Raw genomic sequence first — 25,471 nt, 5'->3', positions numbered from 1 at the left:
GGTGGCGCAGTGGTTGGGAGTCCGCCTGCCGATGCAGGGGACGCGGGTTCATGCCCCGGTCCGGGAAGATCCCACATGCCGCAGAGCGGCTGGGCCCATGAGCCATGGCTGCTGAGCCTGCGAGTCCGGAGCCTGTGCTCCGCAACGGGAGAGGCCACAACAGTGAGAGGCCCGCGTACCGCAAAAAAAAAAAAAAAAAAAAAAAAGATGAGGAGAGGGCGCACAGAGAAAAAGGCCATGTGATGATGAAGGGAGAGACTGGAAAGATGTAGCTACAAGCCGAGGGAACACCAAGGATTGCTGGGAGCCTCCACAAGCTGGAAGAGGCAAGGAAGGATCCTCCCCGAGAGGCTTCGGAGAGAGCATGGCCTTGCCAACACCTTGATTTCAGACCCCTGGCCTCCAAAACTGTGAAAGAATACATTCCTGTTGTTTTAAGCCACCAAGTGTTTGGTTGTTTGTTACAGTGGCCCCAGGAAACCAGCAGAGTACTCAACCTGCTCTCCACCCCTCTCTCACCTGGGTCCTCCACCTCACCTGGAGCCCCAAAGCCGGACTCCAGGCCCTGCCCTCTCCTCTGGGGAGGCCCAGCTTCTGACTGTCCTCTGTATCCATGACTACTGAGGCCATGTGATCTCTATTTATATAAAGAACCCAACTAGGTTTTCTTTGTTTTCTCCGTATTTTATTATGAAGTCTTCAAACGCCGAGCAAAGTTGAAATAATTTGCAACGAACACCCATACAGTTATCACCTACATTAACCATTAATCTGGTCCCTGCAAGATGACTCTGTGATACAGTCATAAGAATTCGGACTAAGTCCAATTGTCTGAATTCAGACTCTATCCTTTACTAGATGGGAGACCCTCTGCAAAGTAAAACTACATAAGCTTTATGAAACTATTTCAGCATCTGAAAAATGGGGATAAAAATGGAGACAAATCAGTCTGTGAAACTCATAGGGTTATTCTGGGGAGGAAGGGAGTTAAAGTAAGTGCCTGGCACACTGTACTTGAGTAAGCAGAGGCCATCTTTATCCTCTGCCACCCAACACACAGCACTTTTATCGTGTGCACAGTGCATGCTATTTCTCTGCTCAAAAAGCTACAATGGCTTTCCTGTGCTTCCTAGAACAAGTCTAAATTTTGCTGCCTAGATTTTAAAATAACCAAGAAACCCATTATTCAAGCTATCTAAAATATCAAGCTGGTTTTTTTTTATGGATTGGAATTCCATCAACTCAGGGGCATAACTAATTCATTGTAAAGATCAACAACACTGATTGGTCATCCTTAAATAGCAAAAGGAATAATAGAATGAATAATAAAAAATGGGATAACTCAAGAACAATACTATGCATGTGATAGACAAAATCTTTTCAATCACACTGGGAGTGTTGGGGGCACAAGAAGACAAAGAAGTTTTTGGCTATGGATAGGCTGTGAAGGCTCCATAGCCGGTCCCATCCGATCCCAACCTTCAGCCTGGCGGGTTCACTGCCTTCTAGAAATTCCATAAACGCAACACCATGCCTGTCTTTGTCTCCATCTCCATTCAGACTGTCCTCTCTCCAAGCCACCCACCCATAGGCCTACCCTGGTCCTGCCCACTCAGGCCTTCTACCGCCTTCAAAACCATCTCCAGCCCCACTCGTTCAGCAGCTCTGCCCCTTTCCCAGGGACCCCCGTCCTCTATGACTTCCTCCAGCACTGGGAAAGGACAGAGTCCACCAGCCCACAGACTGACGGGCTTTGTTTCCAGTGAAGCCGTCAGCATTTGGAAGTAGGAAAAGTGTCTGCTAAATATCCCACGTTCCTGCTCATACCCGCACAGACAGGAGCTGCTAAATATCCGCTGATTCATTCTAAGTCCAAATACCGTCCCCTCAAAACACAAATAAATAAATAGTGGTGAAGGAAAAGAATGGAAAAAGACTTTTGGACTCACGGACAGGAAAATGATTTGGCTTGGCTGTCAACGTGACCAGCTGCTACACTGCCAACATCCCGTCTCAACTTTATTAAAGAACCTAGGGCTTCCCTGGTGGCGTAGTGGTTGGGAATCTGCCTGCCAATGCAGGGGGCACGGGTTCGAGCCCTGGTCCGGGAAGATTCCCGCATGCCGTGGAGCAGGTAGGCCCGTGCGCCACAACTGATGAGCCTGCGCTCCGGAGGCTGTGAGCCACAATTCCTGAAGCCCGGGTACCTAGAGCCCGTGCTCTGAAACAAGAGAAGCCGCCGCAACGAGAAGCCCGAGCACCACAGCGAACAGAAGCCCCCGCTCACCGCAACTAGAGAAGGCTCACGCGCAGCAACGGAGACCCAACACAGCCAAAAATAAATAAATTAGATAATTTAAAAAAAAAAGAACCTAAACTGTCAAACATAAAAGAAGTGTGTGTACATGCTCACACGTGCACATGCGTGCATGTGCACGCACGCACACCGACACACAAAATGCCGGTTCCTCTGAGCATTGTCGTTTCGTTCCACTGTCATTCGTCAAACATCTATTGAGCACCTACTCTGTGCTAAGCACTGCATCTGGTGCTAGGAGCTCAAATTAGAAGACACAATTCCTTCTGTCCGGGAGTGGGATGGGGAGGCTTAGACGGGTCATTACGACAATGTGAGAGAAGCAGCTCTGACAGAGGCGGGAGGAGGCAATGGGTAACTCCAGAGTAGACGGACGAATCCCCACCTGCTGGGGTGGGAGTGAGTCAGGATCACCCAGCACAGGAGACTCCGGCTGAGTTTTACACAGTGAGCAGGAGAAGGGGCATCTCTAGGAGCGGGGCTGCGAGGGGAGTTGAAATCTCCACCATTTCCAGGCAAACTGTCATCACAGTGGCTGTACACACTGTCCTAACAAGACAGCAGAGGACCACGTGAAAACGAGTGTCTGCTTCTCTCACACACACTGGAAGCATCAGCATCATGCTGAGGACCTACAGCACCCACCCCTGGGCCACCCATCATGGTGGCAGAACCTGGGGACCCTTCTGAGGCCAGGGTGCAGAACAGGACAAGGGTTGCTGAAAAGAGGAGAAAGCATTCCAAATAAAGCAATCAATTGATCCAAAGGCACAGAGGTGTGGATGAGCACTTTTAAGACTCAGGATGAATCGGGTAGAGCCTTCTGGGGATAAACAGGACGAGATGGGGGAGGGATGCCAGAAATTAAGGTGAGCATGGCTTGAGGAGGCCTGGCCTAGTGTCTCCTAGAAGAAAGCAGCATGTCAATGAGCGTCCACATCCAGCCATCACTGTGAGAACACGTTGCCAAACCTATTGTCAAGTATAAAGAACACATTTCTATCAACTGGCAAAATGCTTCCCAAAAGACTGCTTCAGCTAAGATCAAAAAATTTGAATGAATCAACTAGGATTGTTTGTAATGTTCTGTGGCTTCCAGCAAGCCAAGCTCCAAAGACAATGGAAATGGAGTTCCCTAACATCATGGGGTTCAAGAGCCCCCATCCCCTGACTGCTGGGCTAGAGGGGACCAAGTGTACCAGAGGTAGCAGAGGACATGGGCAAATGGGCACCACCTGTCTCCACAGGTGCCCCCATCAGTGGGCCTGAAGAATGCGGTTGTCACAGGCAGGCCTCCAAGTCAGAACATCCCCTCTGCCTGGAGGGGAGAGTGTACCAGCCTGGGCATCTGGAAAGGGGCATCAGAGAGAGAAAGCTGGGGAAAACTGGCAGGTGGGTGACAGCCCAAAGAGACAAACACGCTCAGCCTCTCATGCTCCCTCCTGCCTCAGCTGGAAACACTCACAGCCTCATAATCTGTCTCCAGGACAAACTCAGTGACTTAAAGGATGGTCTGTCTTGGACTCCAGTGAGCAGCAATCAATCTAAGGAAGGTGCAGGGAGCTTAAGCACTCAACAGCTGGGATATTATAAATAGACCAGTTGCTTTCTCCCTAGCCTGCCCAGGCTATGGAGGAAGTACAAATGCCTTTGCTTAGAAACAAGGCACTATGCAATCTGCTTGAGATAAGGCAAACCCACTTAGAAGCTTCTGGAGCTAGAACTGGCTGAGAAGTCACAAGAGCAAGCCTAGGTCTGATGTGGAGGCAGAGGAGCCCCGCGATGGACCGAACGTTTGTGTCCCCCCAAAATTCATATGTTGAAATCACATCCCCCAACATGACGCTCTCAGGAGGCGAGGGCCTTCGGGAAATGGTTACATCATGAGGGTAGAGCCGTCATGCGGGATTAGTACCCTTATAAAAGGGACCCCAGAGAGACCCTTTCCCTCCTTCTGCCTCATGAGGACACAGAGAAAAGACAGCTTTTTATGGACCAGGAAACCAGCCCTTAGCAGATGTGGAAACTCCCAGCACCTTGATCTTAGACTTGAAAGGTCCAGAACCATGAGAAATAAATGTTTGCTGTTGGACACCCCGCCCCACCCCCGTTTATGGTATTTTGTTATAGCAGCCAGAACTGACTAAGATAGGTACCTAATAAACTCACTCCTCTGCAGCAGGGTGGTTCTGTTGGGCCTGGTGTGGGTCAAGGATCTGTGACCGTGTTTCACCAGGAGTAGAAGCAAGTCCTCCAATGGGAATCAAGACATTGTATTGCAAAACCTGAAGTCAGACTACCTGCGTTCAAACTCCTGGCTCAGGTGTCATACCTTGGGAGTGGGAAAGTACAGAGAAGCAAGGGGACGAGGCTAAGCCAATCTATGAGGTAATGGATAAGAGTTAGAGACACCAGTAAGAACTCACACTTAATATAGATACAACTGGTTACATATAGAAATAGATATGCATACATACATGGGTTAGTACACACACACAGAGTTTTCCTTGCTCTGCCAGCTGAGAGGGCCTAAAAGAAATGACACCCCAATAACAACAAGCACACCTAGCACCCAGATGTTGGTTTCTAACATCATTCTCCAATAAAAGGCACCAGTGCTCCTTAAGGAAATGACAATCTAGGACAGAGATGGGAAATATACAAGCCGAACTTGGAGCATCTTCCACAATAGTATCAGGAAGTATTGAAGAAGGGCTCAAAAAAGAATTGACAAGGATATATCAAAGGGACACAGGGGGGCTTCCCTGGTGGCGCAGTGGTTGAGAGTCCGCCTGCCGATGCAGAGGACACGGGTTCGTGCCCCGGTCCGGGAAGATCCCACATGCCGCGGAGTGGCTGGGCCTGTGAGCCATGGCCACTGAGCCTGCGTGTCCAGAGCCTGTGCTCCACAATGGGAGAGGCCACAGCAGTGAGAGGCCCGTGTACTGCAAAAAAAAAAAAAAAAAAAAGGGACACAGGGCACCCAAGAAAGAACTCCTGATGGACAAGGCAAGAAAATAAAATTTGTATTGCTTTATAGCCCCAAGGTATAGAATAAATATCATGAGTCCACATTGATCTAAATTAATGATTGAATAAATTAATAAATGAAGGATAAGGGCCAAATCTCCTTTGCAGAAAAGTAACTTACGTAGATACCCTCCCCTCAATGAGGTGGAACATAACTCCCCACTCCTTAAGAGTAGGCTATGCATAGATTTCCTTCCAAAGAGTACAGTATGGAAAGGAGGGGGAAAAGTAACTTGGCAGTGGAGAAACTTGACAAACACTACTTCAGCCAAGTGTTAAAGATCAACATCAATAGTCCTAGATCATGTTGACAGTAAATGCCTTTGATATGATGTCATGCAAAGGGAGCTTTACCTCTGTGACCCTCCCCAAAACCCATAACCTCAGTCTAATCATGAGAAAAACATCATTCAAATTCCAAGAGAGGGGCATCTACAGTACAGACTCAAAATACCAGGACTCCTCAGAACTGTCAAGGTCATCAAAAACAAGGTAAGTCTTAGAAACTGTCACAGCCAAGAGGAGCCTAAGGAGGCGTGGCAACTAAATGTAATGTGGTGTCCTGGATGGGATAAGGGAATCTGAATAAGCCATGGACTTCAGCTCATAATAATGGATCAACATTGGGTCATTAGTTGTAACAAATGAACCACACTAATGTAGGATGTTAGGAACAGGGGAAATGGGATGTGGGGTATATGGGAACTCTCTGTACTACCTTCACAAGTTTTCCAAAAATCTAAAACTGTTCTGTAGAATAAGGTCTTTCAACGAAAAAAAAAACATCCAGGCTCTACCACTCACGAGTTATATAAACATCACTAGATGGATTCTACTCTGTGCCTCAGTTTTCTCATCTGTACGGTGGGATTATTGGTTATAATACCTACTTCATAAACTATGGTGGCAGATTCAACGAGACAATGTGTGTAAAGCACCTGCCCCAAGGCCTGGAATACAGGAGGTGCACAAATGTTGGCAGCACCATTATCATCCTCATCACCCCAATAAAATACAAGTTAAAAAAGAAAAACTGCTCTTCTTATTAGTGACCCTCTCAACAATAAAACTTTCCCCCTTTATTTATTTATTTATTTGCGGTACGTGGGCCTCTCACTGTTGTGGCCTCTCCCGCTGCGGAGCACAGGCTCAGGACGCGCAGGCTCAGCGGCCATGGCTCACGGGCCCAGCCGCTCCGCGGCATGTGGGATCCTCCCGCACTGGGGCACGAACCCGTATCCCCTGCATCGGCAGGCGGACTCCCAACCACTGCGCCACCAGGGAAGCCCTCCCCCTTTATGGATCTGGCAATTTTGAAACTCAAGTACCTGGGAGGAGAGGCTCTGAAACTTCACCTGAAACTCATATCCTGGGACTGGAGTGAGGGTACTGAATCTGCTACAAGGAAAAGCCCACCCCAGGCCACCTGGCAGGGAACAGGCCACCCTGCACAGCCCACGCAGAATGTGATAAAGCATCTCCGAGAATGTGATTATTTAAATATGCCTATCATTTTCCTACCTCACACACAAACACACAAAGTGAGTCAACATGAAATTAAATGGTAATGTTGTTCAGTTTGTTCTGGAAAGATGGATGCATTTCCTACATGACTTGGATATTCTACTGATTCTGGAGAGAATGGGGGATGATATATATACACAGTAAAGATTAGCTTATAGGAAGTGTGACCAGGGAACCAACCACTTTCCACCATAAAAAATGTTCATGCATTTTTCTCATTTGCTAGTTAGCATCATATGACAACTTGGAGTTTTTCCCTGGAAGTGGTAACAATAGATTTAACTTATTCACCCAAATCCCACACTCATAAAGCAAACAATATTTCATAATGTGTAACGTTACCAGGGGGACCGTAATTCATGGCTGAAGGATCAGAGCTTTATAACAGATGGGTTTTCTTGTTTTCTTTTTCTTTTTATATATTTAGTTAGTTAGTTAGTTAGTTACTTTTGTCTGCATTGGGTCTTTGTTGCCACGCGCGGGCTTTCTCTAGTTGCGGGGAGCGGGGGCTACTCCTTGTTGCGGTGCGCGGGCTTCTCGTTGCGGTGGCTTCTCTTGTTGCAGAGCAAAGGCTCTAGGTGCGTGGGCTTCAGTAGTTGCAGCACACGGGCTCAGTAGTTGTGGCTCGTGGGCTTAGAGCACAGGCTCAGTAGTTGTGGTGCACGGGCTTAGTTGCTCCGCGGCATGTGGGATCTTCCCGGACCAGGGCTCAAACCCCTGTCCCCTGCATTGGCAGGAGGATTCTCAACCACTGAGCCACCAGGGGAGTTCCCAGATGGGTTTTCTGAGGTGGTTGGGGAAACCTAAGATCCAGCCCCAGCAGTTTGACCAATACATTTGAAATATGCAAAAGAGCTTAAGTCAAGCACATTATAAATGGCAGTGGTGGCTGTCACCACAAGCCCACCTCAACAATTAATGGGCTGGGCTGGGCTGCCAGAAAGCAAACTATGATTTATTGTTCTCTTCAGATTAGTAAAAGCAATGCTATCCAGTGTGAATTCCAGTATTAATCCACATGGGAAAGAACTGATGTTTCCAAATGGCCATGAGAGTAGGTTACACTTCTGAAACCACATTTCTTTTCACCTTAATTCTCAGGCACTCGGAAACCTCTGCTTTTACCCAAGTTCTCTGGATAATACTCAAAACCTGCAGCATGGGACATTTTGTACTCTATTAACTCAAATCCACTTAAAACTGATCGAGATAGAGCATCAGCAGAAAGCCACGTTGGGTCAGGGATATCCCCAAGTCTCTCATTTTACAGATGGGAAAACTGAGGTTACAGGGCAAAGCAGCTGGCCCAAGTTCCTCAATAAAGGCAGCAACACTGCTGGGAGCAAAACTGGGATCTCCTAGGTATAGCAATATATATACATGAATGATGTATCAGTATATGTAACACAGATGATATACACTTCGGTATGTGTTGGAGAAAAGTGGCTTTTTAAAATCTGAAGACACATAGAGGAATATTTTAATGATGCCTTTGATGAGCATAATTTTCCAGCCTTAAGTCATGGCACAAGACTCGACACATGCAGAAAGTGTGGCGCTCAGTAGAGGGGAGCTGGCTGGGAAGGGGGCCATCCGTTCCCACTGCCCAGGGGCACAGAGACCCACTAAGGGAGCAGCCAGGGTCTGTGGGCAGGGTCCCATCTCAACCCGGCCTGAGCCTGCTCAGCACTCAGCCTTGGTCCTGGTTTTAACTTCTCACACATTCTGGGGCATTTTCACAGCAGCCAGTGTGGCGACTTTAAATGTAAATAAGACCAGGTGACTCTTCTGCTTAAAACCCACCACTGACTTCCTTCCTCTGATCCCCAGACTACAAGCCTGCCCTCCTCTCCTCGTTCATTTCATACAACTTCCTCTCCCACTCCAGCTTCCTTCTGATCCTGGAATACTGGGGTGTTCCTGCCCACCAGGCCACTCCCTTGCAAGTTCCCCAGCTGGTCCCCCAGATTCTCCAATAGCTCGTCTTCCTTGTTATTCTCTGGTCACCCCATCTAAAATGGCCCTCCCAGCCTCTATCGCACCATCCATGATATTTTCTTCACTGCTTGTACCCCTCTTGGAATTTGCCTTGTTTATTAATGTGCATGCTTGGCACTGAATGTTCCCGAAGCTAGACTGTGAATTCCAAGAGCACAGGGGTCTTTGCCGTCTCGGTCACTCCTTTATCCTCAAGGCCTAGAAAGTGCCTGGCACACGGTTACTGGTTACAAAATAAACGAGCACACTATGTTTGAAAGGTATCAAAAATTACTTGAGCTGGAAGAAACATTTCTCTAATAGCAAGATCCCAGCCCCGGGTGAGCACCGAGGAGGAGGGAAGGCTATGCCTCTTGGGCACAGAGTCTATAAGGGACTTCAGTTCACTGAGCAGACAATCAACTCAATGGCGAAATCTTTACACAGTGCTCACGGATGCTCTCAAACACCCAGCTGAGAGGTCGTGTTCTCATTTCCAAGCCACCCTCTTGGTTTCTGTTCGACTTCAGAATCAAGGCTAAGCCTGTGGGTGAGCATTCAAAGGTGCTTCAGTAACTTCAAGTGAGCTGTGTGTGTGTGTGTGTGTCTGTGGTCTTGACTTCATTATTAAATAATCGGTATAAAAGTGCTCTAAAACTCGAGATGCTAGACACGTGTGCACGTACACCATTTCCAATTGCATTTGATGTGATGAAGAGCAATTCTGTGGCTCTTCAGAATTCCTGAGAGCCATCCAATGGCTCACGAGCTCTGTGGACAACAGAGAATGTGGGTCAATTAAGGCTCCTTGAAAACGTGGCCCTGGATCTCATACATACAGAAGGCCCAGCTGTGGGCCCACGGGTCCTTGACAGTCCTCATGCCCTGTGGTCTAACAGCCACAGCAAGTGGCAATTTACAGATGAAAGAACCTAGATGAGCTCGAAAATGGCACAGGGTAGAAATCCACTCCCACGTGCACACACCACAGATACGGCAGAGAAAGGCCCGGCAGTAGCTGCTGCGCTGTCAGCTGCTCTAACAAGACTGATTTGTAGGGAAGTTAAAGAGAATGCAATCCAGAGGAAAGAACTTCGGTTTCCTCTGAGAACATCTGATGTCGTCAACTTGCAAGCCTGCTTCCCTCTTCTGCCCGCCCCGGTGCACGGCAGTCCAAACATGCAGGGACTCCTCTGGGCAAAGAGGCCTCAGTCACTCACCGCCAGAAGCACACATTTACAAAGCAGCATCCCCAGGCTGCCCGTGAGTCCCTGGGCAAGCCAAAGCCAGCAGGGCCTGGGTGCCCACAACATGGTCAGTCCAGAGCCACTCAGAGCTGTCCTGTGTGGATGGGCTGCAGAACCGACCCTGTGGCTTCCGTTCAACTGAAGTCACACAGCTTTCTACTGTTTATTTCTAGCACAATTCACGGCCCCTCTGTTTCAAGTTAACAGCACAATTCTGGAACAAGAGTTTAACCCCAGAAGATGCTGTGCCGTCATGTTTCAGGTTCTGTCTGTAAGACACAACACCTTTGTTTTGGTCTGATGTTACTGTCACTGGCACATTTTTTTTTAACATCTTTATTGGAGTATAATTGCTTTACAGTGTTGTGTTAGTTTCTGCTGTAGAACAAAGTGAATCAGCTATATGCATCCGTATATCCCCATATCCCCTCCCTCTTGCGTCTCCCACCCACCCTCCTTATCCCACCCCTCTAGGTGGTCACAAAGCACAGAGCTGATCTCCCTGTGCTATGCGGCTGCTTCCCACTAGCTATCTATTTTACATTTGGGAGTGTATATATGTCAGTGTTACTCTCTCACTTTGTCACAGCTTACCCTTCCCCCTCCCTGTGTCCTCAAGTCCATTCTCTACATCTGCACTGGCACATTTTACTGAGCATTCATTTCACAGGCAGAATGGCCAGAAGCAAAGGTAAGGAGGGGGTACCAGCTGGCGGTTCTTTGCCATCATTTTAGAGAATGTCTCTCTCCGTACAAAATGGTCCTGCAAGGCCAGAGCCATGTAAATAATTCACAAAAGCAAGTTCAGTTCTCCCCATCTGAAATCCTAGTAATATCTTATGAGGGAGCTGCTGTCCGCCATCTCGCAGGGCCACAGGTAGCTAGCAGCTTCCGTCTCTGGAAGATGCTATTAAGTCTCGATAGTCTGTGATTTGCAGATGATTATAACTTTTGCTCTGCATATCATTTTTCCTGACAGGCAAATCCCATCAATCGAATGGCATGACTGATTAAAAAGGAGGCAAACTTGACATAAGCAGTCTGATAAGCCATTTTTCGTATTGACTACAACTGTGAACACTCACAGCTGTGGGTAGAAAAGCCAGATTTGATACCAACCTTTTCTCTTCCTGTCCTCCAGGGGCCTCGGCACACGTGCTCCAGCAAGACTTTCCTAACTCGAGCATTTTATGTCTCAAAAGGAGAAATGCAATTCAGTGTTGGAGGTAGGGGCGCTTGCTCTCTAGTTCATTGAAAAAAATTGTCCTTATGTATATGTATAACTGATTCACTTTGTTATAAAGCAGAAACTGACACACCCTTGTAAAGCAATTATACTCCAATAAAGATGTAAAATTAAAAAAAAAAAGAGAGGAAACTATAACCAAAAAAAAAAGAGAAAAGAAAAAAATTGTCCTCCCAGCGCATCCCACTGAACCCCGAATCTGTCAAGGAAGAAAACGCACTCTGCAGCCAGTGCCCTGAGAGCACGTGCATTACACCCACAGTCGTGGCACCTTCTCAGTTTTGCTCATGGCTTCGTCTCTAGCCAAATGGAACTTATGACTTATGGCTTGTTGGGATTTATGAATTATTTATAAAAGTAGGTCTATGACTCCAGACTCTTAAAAGACAACACAAGTCCCCTCATTGTTACCCACAACTGCGCTTCTATCCGAGAGAGCAGACCGACTTTCTCCAAAACGTGCTGCATGTTTAGGATGAAACAATCGTTGTGAAAATATCCAGCCTGTAAGATTTCTTTGGAAGCTCTCTATGGGATGCCTGGATGTATTTTTAAACCGGTCTCTTTTATTCTAAGCCAGCCTGGGATTCAAGAAAGATGTGGCGGACGTGGGCGACAAACGTATTTCCCAACTTGAATATAAACAGGCAGGTGCTGCCACTTTCTCCTGGTGGTTTCAGGCTGCCATAAAGACAGGGAAAGAGGCAGTTGCCCCTGCATGTGTATCTAGCAGGTTCAATAAGACCACGCCTGTGAGTGTCCCAGAGCACAGTGACTGTGTATCCTGAGTGGGGACTAAAACACGCACTGGAAGACACAGTCTAGGTTACACTTTCCCTCTCCAGCTCCCCCACACATGGGAACGTGGCTGGCAAAACACATAAGACAGTGCACACCCTCGCCAGGCTCTTTTCAATCACTGGACAGACCGGAGGGGGTATGAGGCGTCCCTGGGCTGAAGAGCAGAAAGCGACCAGCCAGCCATGGTCTGGCCCACACCTCCAGGTCAGCGACACTTTTGCTTGACAAAGAAAGCCCCAGGTGGAGGTGGCATATGGGGCCCTGACCAAGCTGCAGCTGGCCTTGATGCAGGAGCCCCGAGGGACAGGGGCCTCCACCCAATCCCCTCCAGAGACACGAGCTCCCACCACTCTCACAAGCCCACAGCAGCCCTGCCCTTGGAGAGGCGCCCGGCCATGAGCCCCTCCCCAGTGGCTCTGCCCCAACTGTCCAGCCCCGACCCTGCCCCCAAGCAAGGTCCAGAGGAAGAAGCAGAGGCTGGACAGTGGAGGCCCAGGAATGCTGACGGCATTTCAGGCCACCTCAGGCCATCATCCTCGTGGTACCTCCTAAAGCTCCCATGATACGTCCACAGAAGAATGTAAAGCCCCATAACCCTCTGCACGCAGATGATACTCTCCCAAAAGAGTACAACCAATGGAAAAGCAGGCAGGAGGCAGTGGGCTTACCTTGCTGGAAAACATCTGCCAGGAGGAAGGAGAAACAGGCGGAGAGAGGGAGAGAGAAAGGAGAAAAATAAAATTAATAATTATGTTGAAAATGACAGTGATGATCATCACAGCTAACATACACTGACTATGCTAAACACTCTTGGTACAATATTTCCTCTACTCAGAGGCAGTGATTAAGAGCTTGAGCTCTGTAAGGGAACTGCCTGGGTTTCAATTCTGGCTGCATGCTTACTAACTCTGTGGCTTACAGTTCCCTAAACCACAAATAGATTTGTACTGGAAAGATTAAACAAATGATGTCCCATGTTTTAAAGGTTTAGATCGGTGCCCGGGACATAGTAAACATATAAAAGTTGCCAGTTATTATTCACGTTAATATTATTATTTTCACAACAATGCTATCAAGCAAGTTGTAATATTATCGTCACTTTATAGATAGGGAAACTGAGCTTCTGGAAGGTTAAGTAACTCATCCAAGGTCACAGAGGAATAAGCTCAGGATTGAACCCAAGTCTGTCTGATTGCAAAAACCATCTTCTTACCCCTTACTAAGCTGCCTGGCTGGTTTATAAATAACAACAAAAGCAACAAAGGTACACAACAGGATAAACAGAGGAAGGGCCTATGAATAAAGTTCCATATTTAAATCATAATAAGCACATTTGTATGAATTCTCCAAATTTTAACTCACAACTAATTAACACTATGTCTTCATATTAAATCCTAGGTCAAAATCTTTTAAAAGGTGAAAAAATATTAATTCATCTTTTTCAATAAATATTTGAGAAGCTACCATATGCCAAGCACTAGGTCTGGCACCAGGAAACATGCATATTAGCAAAAAGCATAAGCGAATAAGCAGTGGCTAACACCTGCCAAGGGTAACCGCTAGCATGACTTACAACACTTCACATTTGTTCTGCCTATTTCTGAGCTTTATATAAATGGACTGAATTTGTTCTGTCTGCCTTCTCTGCTCCACAGTGATTATGGGAGTCATCCATGCTGTAGCATGTAGTAGGTCATTCATTCTCACTGCTGGATAGTATTCCACCACATGAGTTTATCATAATTTATTTCTCCATCCTAATGTGGATGGATATTTGGATTGTTTTCAGTGTTGAGCAACTAGGAATTGTGATACTTTGTCCGTATCTTTTGGTGAACGTATGTGCATATGCAAGGTACTTTTTGACATCAGGCTCACCCTGCTTCTACCGACTTTCAATCACCCCAAAAGTATTCTTATCTCCTCCTACTTTCTCATCCAGTAACTTAAAGATGGAAGATAGCACTGGCAAGAATACAGACAGCACCACCCAGATGTGAGCCAGTTCCCGCCGTGCTCATGGGGTTGTAAATAGGCAAAAAACTTCTACAAGATAGTTTGACAGTATGTATGGCAATGTTAAATATACGTCCTTACCCTAACAATACCACTGCTAGGAATTTCATTTAATGAAATACCTAAAGGTCTTCAAGTACCTAAAGTCTATAAAGATGTTCATTACAGCATTGTGTATAATGGACAAACAACACAGATTGCCTATTTGTTTGTCTACAGAGAAATAAACCAAAAATAATATATTCCATACAATGGATTATGGTTCAACCACTGAAAATGGTTAAAGATTTTTATTATTTTTGAGTGAAGAAATTAGACATGGAACATGTATCCTGAACCCGTGTATGTACATGTATGAACATGCCTCAGATTCATAATCTGAATTTAAAACTGATCCGCATCTTAAAAACTAAATGAGAATTATATCATCAACATCTAAATTTGCTGTCAGTCTTAAGCTAAAACATCAGTTCCTACAAGGTCCCAAAGAGCCAAGGGGCCACAAATGGTGTGGATGAAACATGTACCTGGTGGGTTAAACAGACTGCCAGGAAAGAACACCAGTGAGCGCAGTTTTCATTCCACTGGTGCACACGTGACCCCCATGAGGGGTGTCATTCACATGCAATACACATGCTCCCCAGGGCATACCCAGGCCGTTGGCTGTAGGACAGATAAGACAGATGCAGGCTCACAACTCCCAGGGAATTGGCTAAATCACCACCCTTTCTCTCACACTCAGGAAAGCCAGTTGGGATGTAAATGGGCAATACTCGTGTCATTATGGGAAAACTTTAACCCTGCTTTAATTTATATATGCTCTACATTATTCTCTAACCTCAGTAATTCATCACCGGCATAAGTTCTGACGCAGCAGTGTGTAGAATGCCACTCAGCTCCCATGCCCTGACTGTCCAGAGACTGTGAAAAGGACCACGTGCAGCTCCCTAAATAAACCATGGTGATCACGCGCAGCTGCCGCCTGCAACGCACCGTCTGAACCACCCACCCTCTAACCAGCTCGCACACCTGGAGGAGCCCTCCTCCTCCGCCTTCAAATGTCACAGCCACTGTGAAGCTTCTCAGAGCCTATCCCCACGAGAGGAAAGTCACTCTTTCTGCCTCTGTGCTCCCAGAGTAACTTGTGCACGTTGCAATTATATGTCATATTATAATTAGTTATTTATGTAGACCACAAGCTCCTGAGAACAAGAGCTACGTGTCTTGATCACCTTTGTGGAACCTAACTGCCTGGCATGGTGTGCTCCCACACAGGAGGGAAGGACAGAGGGGCTGGTCTGTCTCAACACACATTTGGTCCAATTCCCTCATTTTATGGATGAGGAAACTGAGTCCCAGAGAAGTAAGAGATTTTTCCCCAGGTCACACATGGCGTCTGTTAAAGGCTGAGCCGGGACTACATGAGATTCATTTAACCTTAATGAAGCACAAAAGCTCATCCTTATTATTAGCAAAGTACAAATTAGAGACTTATCATTCTCCTCTAATGAATACAGACAAAAATTTCCAACATTGAAAACATCAATGAAATGAGATTAGTCTTTCAAATACGGATCTAGTCTCGACATCCATCCAGAATCCTCAACCTCCTCTCCATGGCTGTTGACAGGGAGCACTTCCTTTGAAACTCAGTACTGATTTGAGTCACTGGAAGGTATCAGCGGGCAGGGAGGGAGGAAATTCAGGCAGGGATTCAGGAATAAGATACCTTATTTCTTCCAATTCCACTACATATATCATGGTTTAGCAGACAAATCTGCATAGAGTACTATTCGTATCTTCTATTCCAGAAAACTCTCCGGATTTTCATATAAGCTATTTTAGATTTTTTAAAAACCCTTTTTCAGCTTCATTTACATTTTGCACCTTTTTATTCAAATGTAAATTTGAATAAACACTAGTATAAATATTACAATTTTGCACGAGTTATCTTGTAATTTACACTCTAAATTTATGTCTTTTGTTGTCTATGGCATAAATCATTCCATTCTTAGCATTATTTAGCTCTTTGCTCTGCAGTATAACTGCTTGGGTACCTTCTTTAAAATTTCTCTTTTCCACACTGAAACAGCCATCCAGAGCTGGGCTCAAATGATTCATGGACAGAAGAATGGAAAATAAGTGAGAAGAAGGCAGATTCTGTGCTGGTGTACCCCCCCACCCCACCCCAAACTGCAGACCTCAGAGGACATTAGTCATAGAAATACTCTCATCCTCTTCCATTCTGGTGTACACAGCCACGACCCCCAGCTCCCAACTCACAGGGACTAGTCACTTATAAAAATGAAATGGCGCCTAATTTGAGCACAGTCATCTCTTTCCAGTCTAACCAACCACTAAGAATTATCTGGGAGTCAATCACTTATAATCTCTGAACTTGAACTGACCTGGAGATATTTAATACCACTGTGTTGGGAAGGTTCAGTTAGATGATTCACACAAACATTTCCCCATCCCCCCATCCAGTGCTAAGGAGAATCACCCTGAGAGTTAGACTCAGCACCATCTTCTCTGCTCTCCCAGAAATCAGAAATCACAGAAGTAAGGAGTTGGGAGTTGCCAGTGCCCAGCCAAGCCTCAGTCAGGTTGAGCCCAAAGGACACCAGGGACATTTGTGCAGAGGAAGTGAACTACTTCAGACAAAGATCCGCTCATACTCACTTCCCAAGGGAAAAAAACCTCAACCCCAATCATTCAAATAAACAAAGAAAGCCTGTTCTCCAGCCCCACATGCACCCCCTGGAGCCATTCTGGTCCTATGTATAGATGAAAGGGCATCTGTAAATTGGTGATTCAGATGTGGGGAGAAGAAAATAAGAAAGAAAGAACTCAGATTTGCCTTTCTTAGCCTCGATGTCCAATTTCTACTGTTAGGAACGAGCATCAGGGATATTTGCCCACCTCCCCCATAGCTCCTGAGAGCTTCACACCCCAGAGATCGTTAATGCACCGGGTCCTCCAGAGACAGGAGCCATAAAGAGACTAGATTATTTATTATTATTAATAAGTTATGGCAATTAGGCTGGGTGATTCCTAAATGTTGCTGGTTAAAAACTTTCTTGAGTGCTACTCATCCACATGGCTAGTGTTTACCTCTATTAAAAATGATTTAACCACACTCTGGGTGAACCCCTCTCTTGTGCCTGGGTTAATAATTAGCAGTGCACAGAGCCACGTGGGTTAAGTGAGTTGGCTCTTCTTTATTTATCTATTGCTTTGTTTTATGAGGAGAACTGGATGGCAGTCTGATTGCCCATTCAGTCTGCTAGGAATAATTTACTATTTCAATCCACAGCTCGTAACTGTGGTTAGAGAAACCCTCACGATTATTACAGTATCACATCTAGCCCACACCCCACAGCATTAAAGATATGCCAAACAGTGAAAGCGTGCTTGACTTCCATAAGACTGGGGGAGGTAAAGCTACCAGTCCTCAAACAATGTCATCATACTACTCTCCCAATTTTGCTTTCTTTTCTAGGTTAAATTATATATGAGGGGAGTTTAGTTTCTTGAAAATGCATGCACTTAACTCCCATTTAAGAAGTCTCACCTGGGGAGATAGCTGTCTTGCGAGTCCTCCTGTGGTTTGAGCTACAGAAAGAAAATTCTCTTTCAAGTGCAAGTGCCGTTACAGTAAAGCACTGTAAATGTCACTGGGACCCAACTAACCAGGGACAAGAGAAAGGATGTAGGGAGCAGCTGGAATGAATGCTGCTTCCTTGAATGGGGTCAAGTTCACCATTAACCAAAGTCAATTCAAGATCACTTGAGCTGCCCCTCACCAAATTTCAAAAACCGGCAAGCTCTGTGCATGGCTATGAGGATTTCTAGAATTCAGTCTGTTTCCTTCTGCACATCTCTGTAAATCAAGTGAATTATTTCTTTTCAAGGTTGAAAAGTGGGGCCCACCAAAGCCTCCCCAGTACTCCAGAGTAGTTCTGCTTCAAATTGAGGAAGTCTAGGTCCAAAAATGGCAGGTGGGCTTCCCAGGGAGGGCAGGGTTCATTCCTTCTCTCCCAAATACAGTCCAGTGCCAGGTCACCACATGACTGTGGCCACTGGATCCCAGGACCTAAGACTGGGTCCCAGCCCCTCACCAGGTGGAAACTTGAGGTGAAACTTCTTGTAGCCTATGTTCTCATCTATAAAATGGGATGATAGAGATAAGCTCTTACCCTGCCACAGGAATATCATGAGGATCAAGTTAGATCATTTAATCAGTGTGAAGCACATGGACTTTGGAGTCACATAATACCAGGTTCAAATTCTTGCTAGTCCACTGGACAGCCATCTTGGGCAACTATTTAACCTCCTTGAGTCTCAGTTTCTACATTTATAAAGTGAGGATAATAAAACTTCTTTCAAAATTCATAGGGAGAATCTAGATCATAACTGTAAAGCAGTTAGCACATGTAACTGGTTTATGGTACATGCTCAACAAGTGAAAGCTAATGTTATTATAATAATAAGCAATAGAATAGGGTAGCCAAGAGCTCAGGTCCTGAAGTCAGAGCTGGTCCCATGTCTTGCTGTGTGATCTTAGGCAAATGAGTTAACCTCCCCAAGCCTTGCTTTTCTCATCAGCAACACACAGATAATAAGAGTAATTAATTTTTGTGCCATCTCATAAATTGCTATGGAGATTAAATGAGGTAAAGCATATAAGACTGCACAATAACTAGTATTCAGAAAAACTTCTATAAATTGTAGCATTATTAGTCAACGAATTGCCTACTATTTGAAGATATCACCAATTGTGACTTGTATAGGACTGTAAAATATCATAAGAGGAAAATCCATTAAAATTAAATGATTGTTTTGATTCCTTCTTGTCATCATGTAGCTACATGCCATTAAGAAACTCTAAAGCAATTATCAAATATTATTTTATGAATGAATTATTTTTAATCTTTAAAATCAGGTCCCATGACATCCTATCTCCAAACACCAAAGATCTAAGGGGTTGTGATTAGCACCCAGATGTTCCAGAAACCCAGAGCCCAGCCTTCATTTTGGGCACCACTTACCTCTCTGACATTGCCTGTCTCCTCTGGACCTGTCGTTATTTCTCAAGGCCACCACATAAGGGGCTCAACCCATCCCTGCCCTGGGGTGTGATGAGTGGAGACCCAGGGTTTAGAAGAGGTCGGGACTGCACGGGGCGGCTGAACTGAGAACCCCTTTGCTCAGCACTGTGGGTGCTACGAAGAATTTGCCTGAGGAAAGGGTTCTGCTGCTCCATTAAGTAAATTAGTGAAAGTCTGAACCCAACAAACCACTTAAGTGGAGCCCCTTTCTGTCCGAGCGCAGGTCTGTGCTCTCTTGGAGCACGGCCAGAGTCAAGGGCTCCTCCAGAGCCCGTGCTTGGCTTCAATGGCACCGTACGGGGACTGTGATTAGTTTTCTGTGTCTCCAAAGCCAGACAGCTCAGGCAGCCGCGTGGCTCATCTCCCCGCCCCTCCCGCCTCCCCCAGGCGCACCCAGGCAGCTCCAACTGCACGCAGCCCGGTGAGTCTGGGTTATTAAGGACCAACCGGAAGGCCTCACTCCCCGTCTCCAGCCCTCCGTGCCAAATACCACCGTTCTTTAATGTGGGTCTGTATCCCTCTCTCCTTTTTCTTCTCTGTCCCGTTTTGGATGCAGGACAGGGAAAGTTTTCCTTGCTCCTGGCCTCCCCTCCCCTTTTACCATGTTAGAAATGAAGACCCATACTTTGCGTGTCACTGTTATTCCTCTGAAGGCACATGGCGCTCTGTAAATGTCTCTTATTTGTGAGTAAGAAAAAAATTTTTAAAGCCCCGAAGTCTCTTCCTGCTCCATTTTCTAGGGAATGTACGACCAACATCAATCTGAGGCCCTGTGCTTGTGACCCAGCAGCCGACGGGGACTTGGGAAGGCAGTGCAAGGCCCACAAGCTAGTAAGTCCCTAACATTTTTATGACATTCTATCCAGAGTATATCTCATTCCTAGCACAGAAGAACAATGCTCTTAACTACTGAAAGAACATAAAAAAATAGATTTAGGAATAATACCTTTTATGACTGCATTCTGTGTACTGTGAAAGTTATGTTCAAATCTGCTAGTACTTTATGGAGCTGATAAAGGAGAACAGTATGGCTTCCCAGCTAACAGGGTATTTTATATCCATTTAAAATGTTTTCTCCTAAATTGAATTACTTTTTGAGTAATTATAATAAGACTAATCTGGGCTTAATGAATTCATGTACAAATACTTCAGACTGCATTATTAAAACCTCTATGATATGAAACTATATTAAACTCAATCCCTCTAGCAACCAGTGTTTTTCTTTGAAAAGAACAGCATACATGACTTTCTCTGAATTCTTTTAAATCAGCTAACTGAGAAATCATAAGAAGCCACATTAATAGCTCAAACTAAAGAAGAGGTTGGCAAACAGTATTGTTCTAATTTCCCTGAACTTATTTAATTGCACATTCATTAGAAGTCATAGAAAATACTTTTATTAAGCATCCTCATATACCAAGGGCTGAAGAATTCATTCATCTTCCAGAAGAAATCAGTTAACTATGATTAGCAATGCTATAAAACCACTATGGGTAAAAATACTAAAAGTGAGCCTGTGGATATCAAGTCTTATGTTCTAAAAAGTCTCCAAATTCAATAATCTAAATATCTGGATTCTAGTTCACACTATAGGCAAAGCCACTCATCTTCTCTGGGATTTGGTTCCTCCATCTGCAAAGTCGTTTGCACCAGATGATCTCCAAGGTCCGTTACAGTTCTTAAAGATGATGGTTTTAAGTTTAAAATTACACACATTATATATATCAAACGGGCTTTATTGCATATAGCTTATTTGTCATCTCATCCACATTAAATTACATTCACAGAAAAAGAATTCATTCCCTACAATTCACATATATCCACAAACATCCATAATACAGCTGGTTATTTCAAATTTATCCCAAGATATTGTCTCGATGGTAAAGTATTTTTCCCATTACAGATAAATTATAAACCAGCTGAAACCTTTAAGGTTATAGTTCCTTGAATCAGTTTCTATCCAACCCCCCACTCCCGCCCAACGTATACTTTCCGAAAGATGCTCTTTCACCGCCATTTCCAAGTCAACTGATTAGTTTTATCATATATGTATTCCTCGGGCAGATCTGTGAGATCCTAGTTTTAGTTGGATTGGTTACCCAGTCTCCTAAATTCAAACTAGATATACAAATGTCCAGGAGAATAAATCTCTCTTTTCCAGGTGATCATTACCAGTAAGGACAACTTTAAAGTAAACATAAAACAATGGCCATCATCATTATCCTGATGGCTTGGCAAAAATTACTGTCAGGAGAGCTCCCAGGAGCCAGAGATAATTAAAGTCTGAGTTCGGAGAAGCTGCCCCCAACATCAAGCATTGCTGATGAGAATGATTTGGGAGTAAATATGTTTCAGCAAATTGGCCCAAGTCTTCAAGGAGGAGGTTTGGCCATGTGATACTCATCAGCCTCAGTTTCAGGAGGTACAGGTTCTGTTCTAGCTCTTCCATAAATCCCCTGTATAAATGGGGACAAGTCATTGAAGTTCTCTAGGTTCCAAAGAGGGTTTGACTAGAAAATCTCTGCAGTTCTTTCCAGCTCTAAAGTTCTTTAACGAACACAACCAGGATCTTTCATTAGGAACCTCTGCTATACACCTGCACCTCACCTGCATGTCTCCTTGGTGCACGGATACACACTTGTAATTTTCTCTCTCTCTCTCCAACTAAGCTCAAAGCACTATGATTCCAGGGATATTCTGTCCATTGTAGTCCCAAAGTCCAGGGCAGAATATCAGAGCACAGCAGGCACATTTTAACATTAATGATAACTAATACCATACATCAGGCACTATTTTAAGTGTATTACAGACATTGCCTTAATCCTCTCAATCCAAACTCTTAACCACTACACTACACTGTCTCTCAATGAATGCCCAGTTGGTAGGTGTGTGGAAGGATGAATAAGCAAACATACACATTCTTTCCAAAACCCCCCAGAGAGTTAACTTGAGCTGTGCCCATAATATTTTTAATATCATAATCCCTATAAATCTAGAACTCTAACCTTCATTACCTGTGAATTTGGGGTCCAATTACAGAAAACACCTAGATGTGCCTTTACTTTTTAAAAACCTTACAAATTCTCTTTTTTAAAAAAAATGCAACTATCTCAGTAGGTTTATGGCAACCGCTAAGGTAAGGTAGAGCATGGGGAAGGGATATAGAGCTGGATAAAAAGATGAGAATTCCAAGAAGAGGGTCAGTCAGGAAAAGGAGAACAATAAAAGGACACATGGCTGAGCTACAAAGATCTGTGCAGCTGCCCCTGATCCAGCTGTCATCCTACTGGAATTCATGGAAAGGAGGGTGTGAGAGGTGGTGGGAAGGAAAGAACCAGGGTGATTGGTAACTCAGTGCAGGCAATACACATGCAGGCTCTGGAGTCAGAGTGCTTGCATTTTGATCCTGGCTCTGCCACTGACAAAGTTAGATGCCCTCTCTAAGTCTCAGCATCTCCATATGAAACAGTGGGAGTGACAGAGGCTGTTGTGAGGATTAAAGGATATCAAGCGCCTAAAGACTTGACACAGTGTCTGACACATGTAAGGTACTTAATGGAAGCAGGTAATTTGGACAGAGACTTGGGAGAAATTAAGTTTCAGGATATCATTAAGATCAATGAAATTCTTTGGCACCCTGGCCACTATGCTTGTTGTGATGAATAAAATGTATCTGCATGGATTCTAAAACCAAAAAATCAGACTCCAGTAAAATATAACAAAGTCTACTCCCCACGCCCACCAGCCTCCGGCGTGGAGTAATGCAGCTGGGGGGAAGATATGAGAAAACATCTCTAGCACAGGAGCACTCATTCTCTCCTAGTCATATGTGTTCTTGGGAAGCAAGATCAATGTTTATTACGTGAACAAACATTAAACCCTAAAAGTACTACCCCACACTCTAGATCACATAAGTGCTAGTATTTTCCTGAGGTAGCTGGGAGCAAGTAGTTAAAGGGGAACTATAAATACATCATGAACTTGTCAGAGCACAAGCCTTTCTTCTGGAAGACAGTAGATTTTTTAAAGTCACCCACTCACAGGCTCAGTAGCTAACACAGCTCCTCTCCTTCCACCATTCCACATCAGTCACGGCCGTGCACGGTAGGACCTCACATGGGACTGGGCTCTGCTACAGCGATGCCAGGCATTTCAGAGGGGCAGGGAAGGGAGAATGCTGAGGACACCTTACAAACAACCTCTGTAGTTGTAAATGTTCATTCTTGTGAAGAAGAGTCAGCAGGTAGTAAATGTGGTTACCACAGATCATACCCCACTGAGCGCCTTTTCAAAAACAGAACGGGAAGTTCATTTGGTGGTTTAAGATACTTTTAAACCTGTATGATATTATTCACTGGCTCAACACAGTCATGAAATGTCAATGTCATTTTCATGAAGGATTTGTGCAGCTGGCTTGCCCTGAAAAAAGGGATTCCATCATCTCACAGAGCTTAAGAAATTTTCATATATATATAAAAATGTATACAGTATACTATATATACATACTATATATTACATATATAATATGCACATAATATATAACATGCATATGTAACAATAAAATGTACACATACAATCGAATATATATAATATATACATAAATAAAATATAATACATAAATAATATATAATATAGTAAAACATCATAGCTATTATTCTTCAAGTCCAGAGAGCTGGGTTCTAGTTCTAGCTCTGTCCCTAACTGGTTATGGCTAGTGGCTTAGCTTCTCATGGGGAGCCTCAGTTTCCTCATTTGTAATTGAGAATAAAGCCTGCCTTAACTATTTCTTCAAGGAAAAAGTAAGACAGTGGATGGGATCACACTAAGAAAAAATAAACTTAAAATTCTTGATACTTTTTTAGTGTCCACTGGAGCTGACACACTATAATGAGCAATTAACAGACACAAAAGAAGCTAAAATTCAGACTCTACAGTCAAAGAGCTTACAGTGATAAGGAGAGTCAGACACACTCAAGGAAAAGGTACTAAATTCTACACAGGGAGGAAAACAACACGGTGAGGAAAAGAGATGTTTCAGGGTTGGGACTCTGAGCAGTGTTCAAGGACCAGGTACAATCTATGCTAGATCTGAAGGACAGTCCTAAACAAGGCCAATATCTATGGCGCCCTCATTCCTAAAGGCTTTTCTTAAACATTTCACATCACGCTCCCCAAAACTCTATGAAGTAACTATCATTCTCATCCCCATTTTACCAGTCAGGTTAATTTTCCAAAGATCCCACGGGCAACCTGACTGTAGGGCACTTCCTTGCCACCACTCCCCTTAGGACTCAAAAGGTGGAAATGAGAGAAAAAGAAGCAGCAGGATAAATGAGTCAGAAAATATGCCAGTATTCACAAAATGGAAGACTCAATATTATTAAGATACTGATTCTCTCCAAATTGATCTATAGATTCAACATAATCCCAAGAGTAATTCCACCAGACTTCTTGTGGGAAATGATAAGCCAATTCTAAAATTTATAGGAAACATAAGAATCTAGAACAGCCAAAATAATCTTTAAAAAGAAGAGCAAAGTCAGAGGACTGACACCCCTTGACTTCAAAACTTATAACAGGGGCTTCCCTGGTGGCGCAGTGGTTGAGAGTCCACCTGCCGATGTAGGGGACACGGGTTCATGCCCCGGTCCAGGAAGATCCCACATGCCGCGGATTGGCTGGGCCCGTGAGCCATGGCCGCTGAGCCTGCGCGTCTGGAGCCTGTGCTCCGCAACGGGAGAGGCCACAACAGTGAGAGGCCCGCGTACAGCAAAAAAAAAACAAACAAACAAACAAAAAAACTTATAATAAAGCTATAATAATCAAGATAGAGTGTTACTGGCATTAGGACAGACAAGTAGATCAATGCAGCAGAACAGAAAGTCTGGAAACAGAACTTCAGTTTTACAATCATTTGATTTTTGACAAAGGAGTCAATGCTAGTCCAATGGGGAAAGGCAAGTTTCTTCAACAAATGGTACTGGAACATCCATACAGAGAAAAAAAAAATTTAGACCCCCTACTTCACACCATACACAAAAAATTCATGATAGGTCACAGACCTGTAGATAAATGCTAAAACTATAACGTTTCTAGAAAAAGATAACAAAATACTCTAGTGACTTTGGAATAGGTAAATTTCTTAGACCGTATACTGAAAACAATAGCAATAAAAGAAAAAAATAAGTTAAACTTTAAAAAC

At 44.6% G+C, this 25,471-nt stretch overlaps 1 protein-coding gene across 2 annotated transcripts in view; it reads right to left on the bottom strand.

Moving 5' to 3' along the window:
* GFRA1 (GDNF family receptor alpha 1) overlaps positions 1-25,471 on the bottom strand; it is a gene marked incomplete at both ends in the record, with an annotated part of 219,064 nt that overhangs the window by 147,663 nt on the left and 45,930 nt on the right. Inside the window, one exon of one of the 2 annotated variants that reach the window (XM_081231365.1) lies at positions 12,811-12,825. The exons of the other annotated variant lie outside the window; for it this stretch is intronic. Within the exon in view, the coding sequence (XP_081087491.1) occupies positions 12,811-12,825 (15 nt within the window). The remainder of the gene's footprint in view (positions 1-12,810; positions 12,826-25,471) is intronic. 2 annotated transcript variants of the gene reach the window in all.

The sequence above is a fragment of the Mesoplodon bidens genome (genome assembly GCF_964165515.1).
Source record: "Mesoplodon bidens genome assembly, chromosome: 1".
Classification (NCBI taxonomy): domain Eukaryota; kingdom Metazoa; phylum Chordata; class Mammalia; order Artiodactyla; family Ziphiidae; genus Mesoplodon; species Mesoplodon bidens.
The sequence above is the reverse complement of the archived record's forward strand: the minus strand, read 5'-3'. Positions and strand labels throughout refer to the sequence as shown.